Here is a 16,407-nt window from a genome sequence, read left to right on the forward strand (position 1 = left end):
CTTGAGATAAATGAAGGTCCTACCCGTTTTATCGGAATTGTCGTTTTCTTTGTCGTAGCTAACAACGCTTTCAGAAACGGAAGGTATGCTCGGTGATGCTTTTGGGCTTATGAAACTCATTGCCTAAAAGTGTTTCTCTTTTTTTACTTGAAATATGCGAGTTTGTTCAGTCATAAAAATGGTTGACTCATTTGAAATCGGTACGAGGGTAAACATAAAAATCAACAAAAAGAATTTTGGTGCTTTATTGAAAGAAATATTTAATTTCTCATTATTTTTTTTGCAATACGTCGATTGAACAAACTTGCAATTAACTGATTTCATTCGGTTCTTTTCTTCCTTTCGAGCTTTTATGTATGCTTGTAATCTTTGATTTTTCCGCATCGACAAAAGTTTGCTCTCAATTGCTTTTTGTCGAAGTGAATGATTCAAAATCTCGTCATTTTTCTCGACAACTCCGTCTTTTCCGACATGTTTTTCAAAAGTTGTCTTTTCTGGGGGTCAAGAAAGAGTCTTCAAGGGAAAAAAACTGATCAATTTTTGACCCCTACTTATGATGGGCAATGTCATTGAGGTGCCTTATCATTTCTTCGTTGTGTGAAACGGCACTCGCCTGATCAATTGCTAAAAATGCAAGAAAAAGAAAAAAGGGTCGCATTTCGATTCTCAACAAACCAAATGACAATTGTCAATTGAGCACGAGAAAGCATCTACTTCTACTGAAAAGTTTTTAAATATTAACCAAGCTTTTTGCAACCACTATCAAACCACTTCTTTTCGAGGATCAAAGTACAGTTTTAGACGGTTTTTAACAATTTATTAAAAGTTCAATTTTACAATGAACAAGCAATCTGGATTTGAATCGGGTCTTTATCGTCGTTTCGCTGAAAAATATTTGAAAACACGCAAGAAGTAATTTTCTGACTTGAATCATGAACGGAAAGTATCCATTTTCGTAGTCACCATGGCAGTTGGCTCCGTATTCACCGTATTTATTCATTGCTTATTTTGGTCGGCGGATTTTTCTTTTAATTTTCTATTTTTATGATTTATTGACCAATGCCTATTAGAGCGCCTTTAAAATTCGGAAAGACATCGATAATTCTTTGCATCGCATCTTTCGTCGCTTCACCAGGGGTCATTCCTAGTCTCATGTTCTCATGAGCCTGATAGGAAGGCACGAATCGCATCATTATGTCTCCATCGCCAGTTGCCGCAGCACCACCAGCTGGGCCAGCGTAACTGCCAGAGCCTGGAATCGGTGAATCGCCAACTCGGCCGGCAATTTTTCGACGTTTTCCGTTTGTCGATGTTCCTGTTCAAAATTGACTTGCTTGAGCTTATTTTGATACCTGCAGCTAGTTTTCCATTCAAATCAAGAGCGACCATTCCGATCGTATCGTGATTGTCCTCGTTGATTTCAGCTCTCAAAGCTTTGACTCGTTCTTCATTCATCTCTGTTCTCATCGTTGCTAATTGATAAGGGCCACAAGAATAAGCAGGATTAGGTGTCACGTTATTCCAGTAATTCGGCTGGCAGTTGCCCTGAAGCCACGTTTGATGATCAGCGGCAGAGTCGTTGGATGTCAGGGATTCTTCGACGCAGCCGAAGTTGAATGCAAAGTTTGATGCTTGATCTCCAACGAGCAAGGTGTGATCAGTGTTGTCAAAAACATATCTCGCGACTTGAGCAGCGTTTTTGCATCTTCTCAGTCCTCCAACTGCGCCCACATTGTGCGTTTCTCCGTCCATTATCATCGCATCGAGGGTTGTCTCGCCATTTTCATCAGGGCTCCCGCCACAACCGACTGTTCCTCGACATCTGTCGCGCTCACAACTTGCCGTGCCAGTGGTAATGGCGTCTACCGCCGATCCGCCAACGCGCATGACTTCGAAAGCTTCGCTAGTTGCGGTGACGTAACCCCAAGTTGTGATTACGGCGGGGAGGATTGGACTTTCTGGCGGAGAAGGGGAAGAATCCGCGTTGTCCGATTTTCTCGCTAGAAAAATGAGGTTTTCGATCCTTTTCTGGGCGCCTACCAAGAACAAGAGCAGAAGTTGCGATGCAAAAATCAGCAAAATTGCAGCGCAAAAAGCGATTTGAATAATTCTCTCCTTCATTTTTTTCAAAGTCAGATTTCAAGCGATTCTAGAGCTCAATGAAAGGTCCTTTTTTCTATTTGATTGGCATACAAAATGAACTTTTATGCTCATTTCTTTGAAAAGAATTCTGAAAATATAAGAGCACAAAGCTTCAGAAAGTTTCAAGAACATGTTAATAATCATTCTGTTTTTTTTTGTAAAGGAAAGTTTCAAAAAGTCAACTTTTGATTGAAAGCTTTCCAAATTTTCCGGAAACGCGAGGGCAATTCACCGCTTTTTTGAAATGTGGATGTGAATTATAAAGGAAATCGGATCAAGAGCAATTTCTCAAACTCGTCACTTCCTATCTGAGTAAAAAAGGGAGGAAGAATGGGACGGGCCGCGAAGTCGGAAGAATCGGAGGACATCAGCTTGGTCTTTGATTTGATCTTTGAAGAATTTATAATCATGTTTTGAGACTTGATTATCGAGAATGTAGACCCCTTAGAAAAGCAAGTGCATTTCTGGAAGACCAATAAGCTTGTTGAATTTGGCCTACCGGCCAATCAAAATCCTGATCTATTAAATCACTTTCTTTTCTAAGAATCAAGTTGATTCTGCCCAGAAATATGACTCATCGAAATTGTCAAAAATTTAAAATTTTATAATTTTATTTTTAGTCGTCGAAATTGCAATTTCTATTTTGAAAAAACAATAAAAAAGACATGGTACATGAAAAATTGGGCGAAAGACGGGTCAAGTTTTGACTACACAATTCTAGCGTCGATAACAAATTCCACTATTTGTCCTTGATGTTCCATAAACAACCAAAGGTTATCACACGCTCCTGCCATCAAAATACAAAAAAAGTCGAAAATCGTTTTTTTCTATTTTGAAATGATGAGCCACGAAGCATCTAAAAATAAGCGACCGGTTATCTTCGAGCTCAACTCGGCCTTTCAAGTTGAAACGCGTCCGGAGCTTGCACTGGCGAGTCGCTGCGGATGATTAATCGACCAAAGCCCAGGCGGCTTTCGTGAACACCGCGAACGAGAGGTACTTTTGCCAAAATTGATGATTGAGCGGGCGAAACATTCAGGACTGCTGAATCAGGAGCAACCAATAAATCATGGTTTTTCAATTTATTGAGCTAAAATTCTTGCTCTTCGGATCGATAGGTTCCGACTGAACTCTCAGAAATAATTGTCCCGGTTTCAGTAAAGAGCGGTTTTCGAACTGGCTTTGGCGGTTTTTTTTTCTGTCGATGATGGTTTTGGTGATCATGGTTTTTTCGAATCGCTTGACGATGAGGCTCATCTCCGTCATTTGCTGCATCATCTGGCTCGTGACATTTTCCAGGTCGCTAATTCGGTCTTGTTCGTTGATCGCTTCCCCAGCTAAAATGATGTAGTTATTCTTAATCAAATACTTTGGTGCTTACGGCGTTTGGAATATTTCGACTTGTAGGTGCCCAGAAGGCTCTCTGCATTATCAAGACGTTGTTGAATATCTGAAGGAAGCGAATTTTGCCGCACAATTTCCACTTCTTCTCTTTCTTCCTGGATAACAGAGAGATAACTGTTTCTTCTTTCTACTGGTGAAGCTTGTACCCCTTCGTTTTGTCGATTTTGAAGTTCGACTGGTTGATTCTCTGAGCGAAGAGATTGAGGATCAAAAGGACTTGGTTCTTTAATGCAACAAAAGATTTCAGAGCAACACTGTAAAGATTTGTCATTCGCTCATAATTTTCTTATGCCCTTACTTGAAATGCTGATCCAAAGTTATTAACAATATGGTATGAAAAGCAAGCCACAAGGACGTAGCAAATAGTAGTTGCAATAAGGAGAACTCGAATAAATTCGAAAGAATCAGTTAGTTCCTCCCTTATATGCTTATTTTCAAACAGCTCGATGAAATCAAAAAAAATTGTTTTCGCCATCGAGGCAAGGGTACAGAGAAGATTGAGACTTGCTGCTACCATGAGTTGTTTAAAATTAAACGCAAAGTTCGTCTGATTTGATTTCATTGTGATGAAGCATCCAAATAACGCAGTTATGATTCCAAAGCAACCAACAATCATTCCTGTCCAATTTTCCCAATCACTTTTGTCGATTTTTTCATCATTGTCCCAAATTTGGGTTGCGTCAATTGCATCGTTGAAAAAATGAATAAGAACTTGTTCATTCGTAATCAGCCAAACCGAAAGAATTAACAAGCCGATACAGTGAACGAAAAGATCAGCCTTCAATCTATTCTCGCTAATCATAAGTATTCTCTACTAAAAATGACTGTAAGTCGTTACTGAAGCTCATTTTATGCGGGCAAGTTTCCCTTTTCCTCATCATTCGCACATCTTTGCCAAGGCGTTGTCTTGTTATATTTTTACATAGTATTGAACTTTACTGCTCATTACGAGCAATTACGAGAGAGAGACTTGACTTTCGCATAAAACATATTTTCGCCGTAAATAATGATTCATGACGCAGAGTTTCTGACGGGCTGACCTTTTTCCGGGTGTTAAAAGTTAACGGATCAGTGATGTAAAACTATTCACAGATTTCTAGCAACCAAAAAGCCCCTTTTTCTTTGAAAACATCAGCTTATGTCAAATTACTCCCAATAATTATTCTTCTTGTTGAATTCCAAGTGGTACTCAGAGCCACGCTCTTGTAACCCCACTTGAGCGAGATTTCAAAAAAAAAGTTGACAAAAATTCAACAATCGTCGCCGACGAAAAACACGAAAAAACACAATAGAACTCGACATTCAGGAAGGATGCCAAAATTTCTCGGTCTCCGAGATTGAAAAATCTTTCAACAAAGTTTTTAGGGCGTTGAAATTTATTGACGCTAGAATTTTCTTTCTTGATCGAGGTGTGACGACTTATAAGGTTGGTGTTAGGGTTAGCATTTTCGTTGAGGTTAGGGTTAATGTAAGGGATCAAAGCCAATATAATGTAGATATTCAATAAGGGCTTTAAGGGCTTGTATATCCTTAAATTGGTAATCGAGAGATTATCAATTGAAGAACAGTTGCAGTTGAGGGTCTGATCTAAGGTAGCAACTAGAAGGGTCTACCTAAGATAGTTTTCCTAACCCTAACCCCATTTTCATGATTCTTGATGGGGGTCCTGAATGATAATGTCAAAATCAATTGAAATTTCGATAGAAGCGATAGATTTTTATTTGCGAGTTAGAATAAGGGTATCACTTTGTAAACTTTAGGGGATAAATTCCAAGAAAAAACGCCGAAATATCATGCCGACCCCCTTAAAATCGACCATACTCTTATATTTTCAAATCTTCTTTTAGTACAACCTTTTCTTCCTTGCGAAGCTTGAGGAAGCCAAGTTGGACAGAGTCTGTTCTCTTGATCTCGTGATGGCGCTCTTGGTCCGCTCTAGCGCACTTTGCGCCGCGCTAACAGCCCGCCGCCGCGCTTTATTTTTTTCTTCCTCTTTCAATTTTTTTTTCTGTTATCAACGCTCTCTGCCGCGATAACTCCCTGACCAAGTCTTAAATTTATACATTTTTAAACATTTATATTTCGCCCTCGAGAGATAAGAAGCGAAAAAACACGAAGAAAAACAAAGGTAAAGACAGAAAAAATGAAAATTTGAAAAGTGAGAAGTTGGAAGAGGATTAGAGCTCAGAAGCTCAAGGGTTGAGTTTCAGCCCATTTCAAGTGCCAAATGTTCAATTTACTGGCCAGCATTTTGGGTTCAATTCGGATATTTCAAAAGGACAAAATATTTCAAAGCGATTATCATTTTTGCGCAGAAATTGGAATTTTCTTTTCATTTAAAAAATTGTTGGCAATAAGTTGATACCCTTAATTTAAAGCAGCGACCCGTACTGACAACTTCATATTTATAATTTATAAATTATAATATATTTATTATATAAAAATTTTATTATCATTTTTAAATTATAAATAAAAAGTTTCAGTAAGGCCTGTTGCTTTAAATTAAGGGTATCAACTCATTGTCAAGAATTTTTTCAATGAAAATAAAATAATATAAATTTGATAAGAAAAAAAACACATAATACACAAAGCATTTTTTCAATTATCAAAAGTTGTGGAATTCCATTGAGTTTTGTTTCCCCATCAATCACTAACGGGCACGTAAAAAGGTCGTTTTTCTGAGGTGAATTAGCATCAGAAAAGAAGAAAAAGAGTCATAAATGTATCGCCGGATCCGTTTTTGTTTTACGCCTTTCAGTACATCTGTACCGCCCCTTTTAAATCTTTCCCTTGAAAATCCCGCTCGTCAATGGGCCCATTTTTTGATAAAAGAGATAAACGACCTCCCTTCATCCCTTTTTTTCGAAGAAACATCGTACGTGTGAGTACTCGACGCGGTTGGCCGCGTTTTCCGGAGACCGCCATTTAACATCTTTCATTCACGGCCAATTTATGGGGTCCATGATATGGTTTTTTATGAAGATCAGAAATCAAAATCGAGAAGCCGCTTGCGGCTTCGAGCTTCATAATTGAAAAAGACGCGCGAAGCGCGGCTTTAACTTTTTTTCTCGAAGCCGCGAGCGGCTTTTTTGGGTATTAATTTTCGAAAATAATGTTTTAAAACGAAAATTTCACCCGAAAAAGCCGCTCGCGGCTTTGAGAAAAAAAGTTAAAGCCGCGCTTCGCGCGTCTTTTTCAATTATGAAGCTCGAAGCCGCAAGCGGCTTCTCGATTTTATTTATGAGTTTTATTGAGTTAACTTTTGATTTATGGTTTGCATTTTTGAGTAGAAAAAAAGCAAATCCTCTTGCAATTCCGCTGATTTCTCCGCTAGGAAACGCGCCAAAAAAAAGTTGAATAAGATTCATTAGCCTAATCCGTGAAAATAAAATTTTATCACCCTAAAACTCAGCGGCAGGATTCATGAGGTGTGAAATTAATCGCTTTTGCTTATTTTTTTTCGAGAATCTGGAAGATGATGCTCTTGAATGTATGGTACCTTTAGGAGGAGGATTGAATTTGAAAGAGGGGGGCACTTTTGTTGGGAAAAAAGGGTTGAATGATGAATGGGGTTGAAAAACAACTTGAAGGTGTCTTGTTTCGTGAATTTTTAAAGGAGGGGAAGAAGTTTCGGTTGATTTTAAGGGTAGAACAAAAAAAGAAAGTGATTTCATACATCTGGATTTTGATTGGCCGGAAAGCAAAATACAGCAAGCTTATTGGTCTTCCAAAAATGCAGTTCTTTTTGTTGATTTTTGCCAAATGCTCGATTGATTGGACTCTAAAATGCCCCGATTTCGCTACTCAGATTGACCTGTAAAAACTGCTCTTGACACCCTTAAAATGAAAGAGAATAGTATCCCAACCGGTCACCGAAGGAAGCAATAAATATTTGACAGATCTGTTTTGGCACTCTGACACCAAGCTTTTTTCAGACTAATTCAAAATTAATCAATCGTGCATTTCTTTCTTTTTTCTTCTGAAGTTTAAAAAAGCGTCAGTACTCGAGTTGAATCTTTCTTTTGATTACCGTCCTCGTCAGACTGGCTCCATTTCAGAATCTGAAATTCAGTAATTCTTCGAGAATTCTGAAAAGAAGCGCGAAGGATTCAATCTGAAATTCAACGCGGAAAATGAGCGATAATGAGTGCTTCACAAGAGCTTCAAGATTTTCTTCGCCCTGAGATGTTCCGGAAATTACTTAATTTTGCAATAAAGGCCCTGTGAGAGGACAATTTCGACCTTGTTTTCTCACAGTTTTTTTTTTCTCGACGAAAAAAAAGGGTTGAAATCAAAATAATATTTTCGAACCCTTTTTTTTCTCAAGAAAAAAAAGGTTTATTTTTGATCGCATAATCTAATTATCCCCGGTCGATCCCTTTTCGAATTATACATTCAGTCAAAAAATCGGTAAGATTGACGAGGGTTCAAATATGGAAAGAGTCACGCGCCATTAGCTCGCGTAAATATACAGCTATTTACATGGGACTAAGCGCTTTTGGAGAGGCGGCGGTTATTACCGAACACGAAGGGCTCGTTTCGCAAATTGAAATTACTGTAATTGGGCTGGAACCTCAAGGTCAAAGTCGAGACATTAAATTCCATGTTGCGCAATTTGAATATTCGAATATTTTTAGATTTTGGTAAAGCTTTTTCTGTTAGGAAATAGCTTAAAAAATAGGCAAAATAGTTAAGGGTATCTCTAGCTTAACTCTGTTAGAAAAAAAAAAATAATATTTAATCATAAAAAAGAGAGACTATCTGGAAAGACCACCCAGAAAGTCCTTAAACTCATAAAATGGCCATTTATGTGGCGTATTTGCGGATTAAAACGGGAGTAACGAAAATCGCGGGAAATCGCCAAAGGAAACGCCATTCCCGTGAAAAGATGCTAACTCGATGAAAAGGAGGGTATTCAGTGGGGCGGAAGTTCAACCAACAGCCAAGTCAAAGTTTTCAGCGCTTCAAAGGGTTAACCCCAGTCCGCGTGGATCTTGCCAGACGGGCTTTCAAAAGCGAGTCCTTTCAAAGGAAAAAAGTTCATGTTTCAAAGAATAAAATTAATTGAACAGAAAAAAGTCAATTTCTTTTAATTTTCCGAAAAAAAGTACCGATTCTTCATGATTTCGTGTAGACAGATCGAGATAAAAACCAGGAGCTCAGAGGTTTATCGGGGGGCATTTGATCTTTGATCAATGCTTATTATCTTATCGGCGCTTCCGAATTACGATCCCGTCTCAGCAAACCGGAGCCTCTTTTCTCTTTTCTTGATTAGCTCTTCCGGGAATGGTTTAATAGGACTTTGATTGAGAATTTAGCGACTCTCATGATTATATCATCCGATTTCGTTGAGACAGAATTAGGGTTAAGAAAACCCTGTTGAACGGGGTCTACCCCCTTAAAAATTTTGACTAGGCCTCGAAGGAAACTATGGCTCTTGCGAAATTCCTTCGTTATCAATGTAAACGATGTCATAATTCGGAAAGCTTCTCCCAGGTGCGGGCTTCCTTCTGTACCTGGCCTGTCACGTGATGATAGTTTTCGGTGGTGCGGCGGTGTAATGCTGAAAAAACACGGGAGCGCGTTGGCACCGCTCCAGCCCTCCACCATGACGGAGAGGATATTTTCCACTGACAGATTTGGCGCCAATTTTCACCAGAAATAGACACTTTTCGAAACTCAGAAAACTCAAACTCAAGAAAAAAAAATTAAACAAGAAATATTGAAATCGAAACCAAGACAAAGAGAATAGGCTGCTTATCCTTCTGAGGAAATTACTCGGAAAGGGAATTTGAGAGGACGAAAAGGACAGAAGGGGATTGAGCGAGATTCAGATTTAAGAAAATTCAGAGAGTAAGAGGTTAAAAAAAGACTCAAAAGAAGAGAAAGCGTTTTTCTTTTAAAAATTTTTTTGTCCGATTTTTTTGGGGATTCTTATTTTAAAAATACACCTTTTAGGGTCTTCTCTTTATTTCGAGTAGAAAAAATAAGGGTCTCACTATGATATTCTCAGTGAAAATTCTGCTTGAATATATGCTCTTGTGTCTACCCCCTTAAAAGTTCATGCCAACTTATAAGCTCTTGTAAAAACTGCGGGCCAAGGGGTCCTTTGTAAAGCTGATAACCTACAGGTGTATAAATGTTTCTCCTGTTGTCCCAATTGATAAGCTCTTTCTTTCTTTTTCTTCTAAATTTTACAACTGCCCTGAACTCAATTATAAAACGCGTTATATCCTTATTACCTCCCTTCAGATTCGTCCCCACCTTCCGGTCCCAATTGCAGCCAACTTATCACTTTTTATACCGCAGTTAGTTTACCGGGCGGGGTCCCTTAAAATATTGCAGCCAAAAGAATTTTAAGGCGATCAGGTTATCTATCAATCATTTCCTGTTTTGCCAAATTCCTCAGCTTGCAAGTTTTCTTTGGAATTTCTAGCATTTATTTTTGAAATTCCTGCAACGCATATTTCAAGTGTCAGACCCTTAGGAGCTCTTTAAATGACCATCCGGTTGATGATCCAACCACACACCAGTAATTAACACTTTTTCAGTTCAGGCTTTTTCCAATCGATGATCGGCCTACTGTAACAACAGCAACAACGAGAACAACTGTACAAACAAGAAGAAGAGGGATGAAATTATCGGTAGCGCTTGGGCTTAGCCCAAATCTAGTGGCTGGAATATGCGAAATGATGAAGGAAAAAGTCCCGAGTCCAGAACAATGGAGAAATTTAACTCAACACGGGCAAAATTATCACGGTAAGTGACCACGATCAAAGGTCAATTTTAGATTCATTGAAGATGAAAATGAAATGATAACAGTACTAGTAACGCCGATTTAAAAAGGGTTGATGTATAGTTGCATCTTTGAAGAAAGGTACCCAGCCGTCGATAGCTCAGTTGGCAGAGCGGGAGACTGTAGAGGGTTAGCAGTTATCTCTAGGTCACTGGTTCGAATCCGGTTCGACGGAAACTTTTTCTTTTGAAATTTTTGGCTCCGGTCGAAAATGCTTTATTTTTGTGCCGAAATGGCCATCTTAGGCCCTTCTTGCGAAATGTTATCGACGAACTTGGGCCTTCAAGAATTGAATGTTGATTTCGAGTCGAATTTCTTGGCGAAGGTCTTTGGCTTCATTGATACGCACAAGTGGGTTAAACCAACCAGCTTAAATTGTTAGCCATTACAAATAAGCGAGCTTATATATTTACACCCCATTCGCACCGGTTCGCGATTAACCTGCTGTAACAATCGTGCGCCAAAAGGACAAGGCTCTATTGGCGTCCAGTCTAAATATTTTGCAACACAAACCGGCCTTTGAAAGCTTCAACTGCTTATGATTACAAAACGGTGGCTTACACGCGCGAGCAGTTGAGAATAAAAATGGACACTTGTCAAAACATACTTTTTCATAAGTCAGAGCGTGTGAGTGAATAACCACAAATATCCCTCTTCGCTTTTGTCTATTAGACCTTAAGGGGGTTAAGAACCTTAACTTCTCAAAACACGGGCGCGCTACTATACCCTCAAAACACGGGGTCCAATAATTGGACCACAATGCATTATCCAGCCCCGCGCGGCGCACCCAATTCATAGTGTGAAAAATAGCGCTCAGAACTTTTGGCTCTAATTGACGTTTCCATTAAGTAAAAAAGATTATAAATATATTGTTAGAGAGCTTGAACCCTCTTCTATAATAATTTACAATTGTAAGTCGAAAAATCCGTTTCGATATTCCACCAGAGAGCGAAAGAGAAATATGGCGCAAAACGCCACCACTTTTGAGTTTTCATTCGAAACTTCACAAAGTGGTTCGTTTTCGTCCTATCAGCTCACATTACAAAATTCAGGTCAAACAGATTACTAGAACGGGAAATACAGGAGGTAAAAGTCGCCGTGGTCCAATGATTGGACCACGTGCCTTGAGAAGTTAAGACCTTTTTGGACAGATTTTAAGCGAAATTAAAAAAAAGCGATTTCGAATGGATTGAAAATACCATAATTCTTGAATTCGTTAAGGGACACGCGCGTAAATACGGCGTCAGCGGGAATAAAATAAATCCGCGGTGGTATGCTTATTTCTGGCGCTGGAGTTGCGCCAGACCGCGGCCATTTGCAAGCTCCCTTCATGCAGCCATAAATAAGGAATAAAAAGATAAAAACAATTGTTTCTAGCTTTTAATAAACAACATTTTAGATCTTGTTTTTTATACATTTTGAAAAAAATAAAAAAAAAATTCAAAAATTTCAAAAAAAAATTTTGAAAAATGCCAAAAAAATCGGAACCCCAAATTTTCAAAATTTTCAAAGATTTTAAATTTTTATTCTTCAGGACAACTTCGACTAGCTGGCGAAACAGAAGTATACGGGCGTGGCGCGCTGCAAATTTTTAACGAAATCGAGCAAGAATGGGGAACACTGAGCAAGATCGGATTCGACTACAGCGAAGCCATGGTCGCTTGTACCGGATTAGGGTGAGTTAAACTTTCAGTGAAATTGACGCTTGGCGCCTTATTGGCGAAAGCATGGCTCACGTAAAATAAGGGGCCACACTATCGACGTTTATAAAAAAAGGCCGGAAGGAGCGAACAAAGTGACCGCTTTAGACTTGTGTTCCGGCGAGGCGGAAATAAGCTGACTTTAAATGAAAATAAAACATAAAAAGGATAAATTCATTATTGATCACTGATTAGCCCAGAAGCCTGGCAGAAGGTGATAGACCAGATCATTTTCACAAATTTGTCTTTTTAGTCATTTTTTAAATGAAATCAAGGATGATTAAAGACTGGAAAAAACGGTCCTTTTGGTATTCATTGAAAAATGATTATTGTCAATTTTCGCTCGAAAGCGCTAGAATCGTAAATAATAAAATCTATCTAGCGAAAAGTAATCGGAAGCTCTGCGGTAAGTTCACCTGGTTCTTGCCCTGCTTCATGAGCCACCTGAGCTCTTTGATGAGTTCACCGAGCTCACCAAAGCACAAAGCAAAACTCATAACTGGCGATTTATAACCGTCAAGTCTGATTTGCACGTCGTAATCAATCAAATTATGGCCTCGCTTTTTTTTTGCTGTTGAGTGACGTGCTGGACCCTCTTAAGATCAACTTTGAAAATGAAAAATAAATTTCCAAAATAACGAAAAATTCTAGCTTCGGATGCGTGATGGGCTGGGGCACACTTGGACAATGGAAGGACAAGTTGAACTACGAAGACCGCTTTATGGTGCAACAAAAAGACCTGCCCACGGGGTACTTTGGCCTCGATTGCCACGGGGATGAGCCTACTCTAGGGTAAGTATACCTCTTCTCTTCGCTTTTTTTGTAAAAGAGGAATTAAGTTATTGTTGCCCTGGAGAGAAAAGATGGGGGAGCAAACTTGGCCATAATTTTGACCATGACGATGATGTTGTCCTCCATTGTGGATTTGCGAAGGATATTGGATTTGGGCCGGAAACTGTTTGTCCTCATAGAACGACTTTGAGCAATTCTGAAGCTGGTGGCTCCTGCAGAGAAGGTACAGTAACACCACAGTTCTCTCTGAAACAGGGGGAAGCGCGTTCCTCTCCCCAAATTACAGTGACAAGATCAAAAGTCAATTGCTAAGCAGTTTAAATTTTTTCACATATAGAAGCAGCTTAAATTGATATCCGCCTCTTATTCTGAGATAAGCCGGCTGGGCGCGGTGCCAGAGTGGAAACTATTAAACACGGCTGTAAATTATTTTTTCAAACATTTCTTGTTTTATAACCGCGTTTAATGTTTTTCAGCAGCAAGTTCCGGAAGTTGTTTTAATGATAAAACGAAAAAACGGCAAAAGTTGGAATGTCAGATTTTGACTCGCCAAGTTGTACCACGTCATTTTTTCTTCTGAAAATGTATAGTGCCGAAACCGCAACGAGCACTTGGCCTTTCGAGCTTATCAATTTGCTTCACACATTTTTGACGCGCTTTTCATCAAAAATTTTCTTCTAGGTCGAGTTCGACTAACTGGTGGAGACGATGCGCTTAACTGGGGCCGCTTGGAAATCTCGCATGCCGGTCAATTTGGATCAGTTTCTGCTGATGAATTTACAAAAGTTGCCGCAGATATTGCTTGCCGGTCGATGGGATTTTCGGAAGGAGCGAAATTGTATAAAGCGAAAAAAGATGTTCTTCAAGAAATGACTCTGACGGAGAAAGATTCTGAATACATGCATATTTGGATGTGGTCCCTCAAATGCAGAGGTAATATTCAATCATCAAACCTTTCACCTTATTTTGAATTCTAGGAAGAGAGCAATCTCTACGCCAATGCCTTTTCGGCGGCCAGACGACTCCGCTGAAGCGATCAGATCGACTTTCTTGGGGAAAATACGCTCGTTTCCCATTTTCAAAATACTGGGGTTACACTCCAGCGAATCTGTATGATCATGAGAACGATGTTGTACTTTGGTGTTCTGGAGAGCCCGATATGGACAAAGTCGACGAAAATTGTGTTGGAACGGAGACTTACAAGAAGATGTTTGCCAAGTTTGCTCCGACAACTACCACGACGACGACAACGAAAAAGCCGACAACAACAACCACAAGCACAACAACCACAACAACAACGACGACGACGACTACGACGAGTACGACAACGACGACGACAACCAAAAAGCCAACAACAACAACTCTTGTCCCAACGACAACGACAACTACCTCATCAACAGTGACAACAACCTCAACACCGTCAAAAGCAACAACAAGGTACTCCCTCTTCATCTTTTTCATACCTATTTCTATCATCTTCTTAGTGAGCCCTCGACGGGGATTTTCCACCTCTCCTACCTCATTTCTGACAAAGCCCCGGGCCGCTCTGAAGTCGAATTCACAGAAGATGTCGCAAGCGCAATTAAGAAATCGCTCGGATCATCCGTCGAAAAGGAAATTTTATCTGTCTCCGTCCGGGAACTTGGAACGAATTCGGGCAAATGGGATGTCGCAGCAATCGTCAAAGCAGAATCACTTTCGCTTCAGGAATGAGCTTCAATTTTCTCAAAAACAATTAATATCAACGATCAATTTTATGCCTTCAACCCCTTAAACGACTGAAAAAAAGCTCGCGAAAAGGAAATGAAAGACAAAACTGCAGTCTCGAACAGTGTCGCACGGAAGAGATTCAACCAAAAAGACATGTCCTTCAGCGTGGTTGTATCAAACTCAGATTATCAAGTGCCTGGAATCATCGCAGTCCCATTTTATGACTCCCCTGAAATCGTCACGGAAAAGCCAAATTCCTCAAACGCACCTGTGATTCCAACGCAATCACCAATTAGCCAAAAATCATCATCTGATAAGCCAAACACATCAGAATCGACAGAAACAATGCCAAACCTTGCCGAACTTGAAAGTATTGTTGTGACGGAAGTCGCAACTGATGGTCCAAAAGCCAGCTCGGATGTGACAACAACTCTTGAAATCAAAGAAGAGGAAGTAATTGCCGAGAAATCACAAGGCGCAGAAGATGCCGATGAGCTTATTGTTCTCGAGCCAGATTTGGTCAACCCGATTTCAACAAAGAAAATTGAAACATCAACGAAATCGGCAACAACAACGACAACTAGAACTACTACTTCAACTCCGAAGCCGACAACGACTACAACCCAAACTCCTACCCCAACAACGACAACGACAACTACCCAGAAAAAAACATCAGCAACTTTGAAAATGACAAAAGAACCGAGAATCCTTTCCACAGAAAAACTCACAACCAGTGTGGAAACAGAAAGAAATGAAATGCTCGAAGCTGACCCTGATGCAGCTGGGATGAATATGATTGTTGTCGGAGGAGTAATTGGCCTTGTTGTCATTCTCGGTAAGTAGAGGTCAATGAAGACCATCGTATTGATGTTGAATTTTAGGAGCGATTGTTGTTAGCTTTCACTTCAAGAAACGATCGAAACTTCAAAAGTAAGACCATTTTTCTTTTGATGCCTTCTCACCAGAACATTCAGAGATTCCCGAGCAAGTCTCAACGCCTCCCTCCAATCCGGCAAAGCTGAATCCTCCAGCTCCAACGCCACCAACGGCTACCTCCAAATGAACACGGAAGACCCCGACCTCAAGATCATCCGCGACGATTCCCTCGACCCCATCGACGCAACCGAACCCCACGAGACTCAAAATTTTATTCCAAAAGTTTCACGCGTCAGCGAGTACAAATTCGACAGCAGTTGATAAAATCAAGCCTCGACAATTTTAACTTTAGCCCAAACTTTAACTAAACTATCGAAAGAAAAAAACCTCAGCATCCATTGTGACAGACCACAAAATTTTAAGATAAAGCATTCACTGTTCAACACACCTGTTTCTGATCAATGCGCATTTTTTTTTTCAATAAATGACTGTAAATAAACTTCAAATAAATACACCTTTTTATTCATGGAAAAAATTTCAGACACAATCAGTCAAAGTATCAGAACTGTCAACCGTCAGCAGCCTATTCCCAATTGACATTCGCCGCGCCCCATAAGAGATTCTTTTATCTCCTGGACCAACAACATTTCTTTTCTGAGCAATTCTTCGCAAAACCGACGATTTTTGCGAAACACGCCCGAATTTCTTGAAGATTTCATTCGTAGTGGTCGTTCGTCGCCTCGCCATTTCTATCGATGTGGGAAACAGTGCTGAAAATGCTTGCCGTCTTCGAAAATTCTCGATGAGATTTTCTCGATTTCTGATTCTGTCACCGATAACGGGCAATTTCTTGAGGATCCATAGTTTAAAAAGGCAGAGTGTTGCTAATACTGATTGTAGAACTGGTATTCCAACGAAGAAAATGTGGATCTGAGGCAGGCTTTTTGCAGGGCGGTCAACTGGTGCACTTAATCTTGTGCTCAGACA

At 39.8% G+C, this 16,407-nt stretch overlaps 3 protein-coding genes and 1 non-coding gene across 4 annotated transcripts; 3 read left to right on the plus strand and 1 right to left on the minus strand.

Annotated features, from left to right (window-relative positions):
- Positions 1-1,049: 1,049 nt before the first annotated feature.
- Positions 1,050-4,170, minus strand: LOC145701367 (uncharacterized). Its single transcript, XM_081778587.1, has 6 exons — positions 3,845-4,170; positions 3,524-3,800; positions 3,274-3,479; positions 2,041-2,149; positions 1,353-2,000; positions 1,050-1,315 (listed from the first exon to the last, which is right to left on the minus strand). Exons 1-6 carry the CDS (start codon positions 4,160-4,162, stop codon positions 1,050-1,052), a joined length of 1,824 nt encoding a protein of 607 aa, XP_081634713.1. The 5' UTR covers positions 4,163-4,170.
- Positions 4,171-5,552: 1,382 nt separating this feature from the next.
- Positions 5,553-14,547, plus strand: LOC145701368 (uncharacterized). Its single transcript, XM_081778589.1, has 8 exons — positions 5,553-5,674; positions 10,098-10,305; positions 11,877-12,018; positions 12,694-12,834; positions 12,882-13,057; positions 13,516-13,767; positions 13,812-14,271; positions 14,319-14,547. Exons 2-8 carry the CDS (start codon positions 10,179-10,181, stop codon positions 14,545-14,547), a joined length of 1,527 nt encoding a protein of 508 aa, XP_081634715.1. The 5' UTR covers positions 5,553-5,674; positions 10,098-10,178.
- On the plus strand, positions 10,432-10,517 carry TRNAY-GUA (transfer RNA tyrosine (anticodon GUA)). Its single transcript is given in 2 exon segments — positions 10,432-10,468; positions 10,482-10,517. It is a non-coding gene; the product is annotated as a tRNA-Tyr (tRNA).
- A 91-nt stretch (positions 14,548-14,638) lies between the features above and the next one.
- LOC145703410 (uncharacterized) lies at positions 14,639-15,920 on the plus strand. Its single transcript, XM_081780768.1, has 3 exons — positions 14,639-15,379; positions 15,426-15,474; positions 15,519-15,920. Exons 1-3 carry the CDS (start codon positions 14,698-14,700, stop codon positions 15,739-15,741), a joined length of 954 nt encoding a protein of 317 aa, XP_081636894.1. The 5' UTR covers positions 14,639-14,697; the 3' UTR covers positions 15,742-15,920.
- The last annotated feature ends 487 nt before the right edge of the window (positions 15,921-16,407 follow it).

Source organism: Oikopleura dioica, chromosome PAR, assembly GCF_907165135.1.
Source record: "Oikopleura dioica chromosome PAR, OKI2018_I68_1.0, whole genome shotgun sequence".
Classification (NCBI taxonomy): domain Eukaryota; kingdom Metazoa; phylum Chordata; class Appendicularia; order Copelata; family Oikopleuridae; genus Oikopleura; species Oikopleura dioica.

What these genes read in the sequence shown, in the direction of transcription:
- LOC145701367 (XM_081778587.1), bottom strand. Translation starts at nt 4,162, where the DNA reads ATGATTGTTGGTTGCTTTGGAATCATAACTGCGTTATTTGGATGCTTC. An exon ending in ACTTTGGATCAGCATTTCAA is followed by an intron (nt 3,801 to 3,844) that starts GTAAGGGCATAA and finishes AAATCTTTACAG; the next exon opens with TGTTGCTCTGAAATCTTTTG. An exon ending in AACTTCTGCTCTTGTTCTTG is followed by an intron (nt 2,001 to 2,040) that starts GTAGGCGCCCAG and finishes TCATTTTTCTAG; the next exon opens with CGAGAAAATCGGACAACGCG.
- LOC145701368 (XM_081778589.1), top strand. Translation starts at nt 10,179, where the DNA reads ATGAAATTATCGGTAGCGCTTGGGCTTAGCCCAAATCTAGTGGCTGGA. An exon ending in GTGGTCCCTCAAATGCAGAG is followed by an intron (nt 13,768 to 13,811) that starts GTAATATTCAAT and finishes TTTGAATTCTAG; the next exon opens with GAAGAGAGCAATCTCTACGC. An exon ending in CCGTCAAAAGCAACAACAAG is followed by an intron (nt 14,272 to 14,318) that starts GTACTCCCTCTT and finishes TCATCTTCTTAG; the next exon opens with TGAGCCCTCGACGGGGATTT.
- LOC145703410 (XM_081780768.1), top strand. Translation starts at nt 14,698, where the DNA reads ATGTCCTTCAGCGTGGTTGTATCAAACTCAGATTATCAAGTGCCTGGA. An exon ending in TGGCCTTGTTGTCATTCTCG is followed by an intron (nt 15,380 to 15,425) that starts GTAAGTAGAGGT and finishes GTTGAATTTTAG; the next exon opens with GAGCGATTGTTGTTAGCTTT. An exon ending in AAACGATCGAAACTTCAAAA is followed by an intron (nt 15,475 to 15,518) that starts GTAAGACCATTT and finishes CAGAACATTCAG; the next exon opens with AGATTCCCGAGCAAGTCTCA.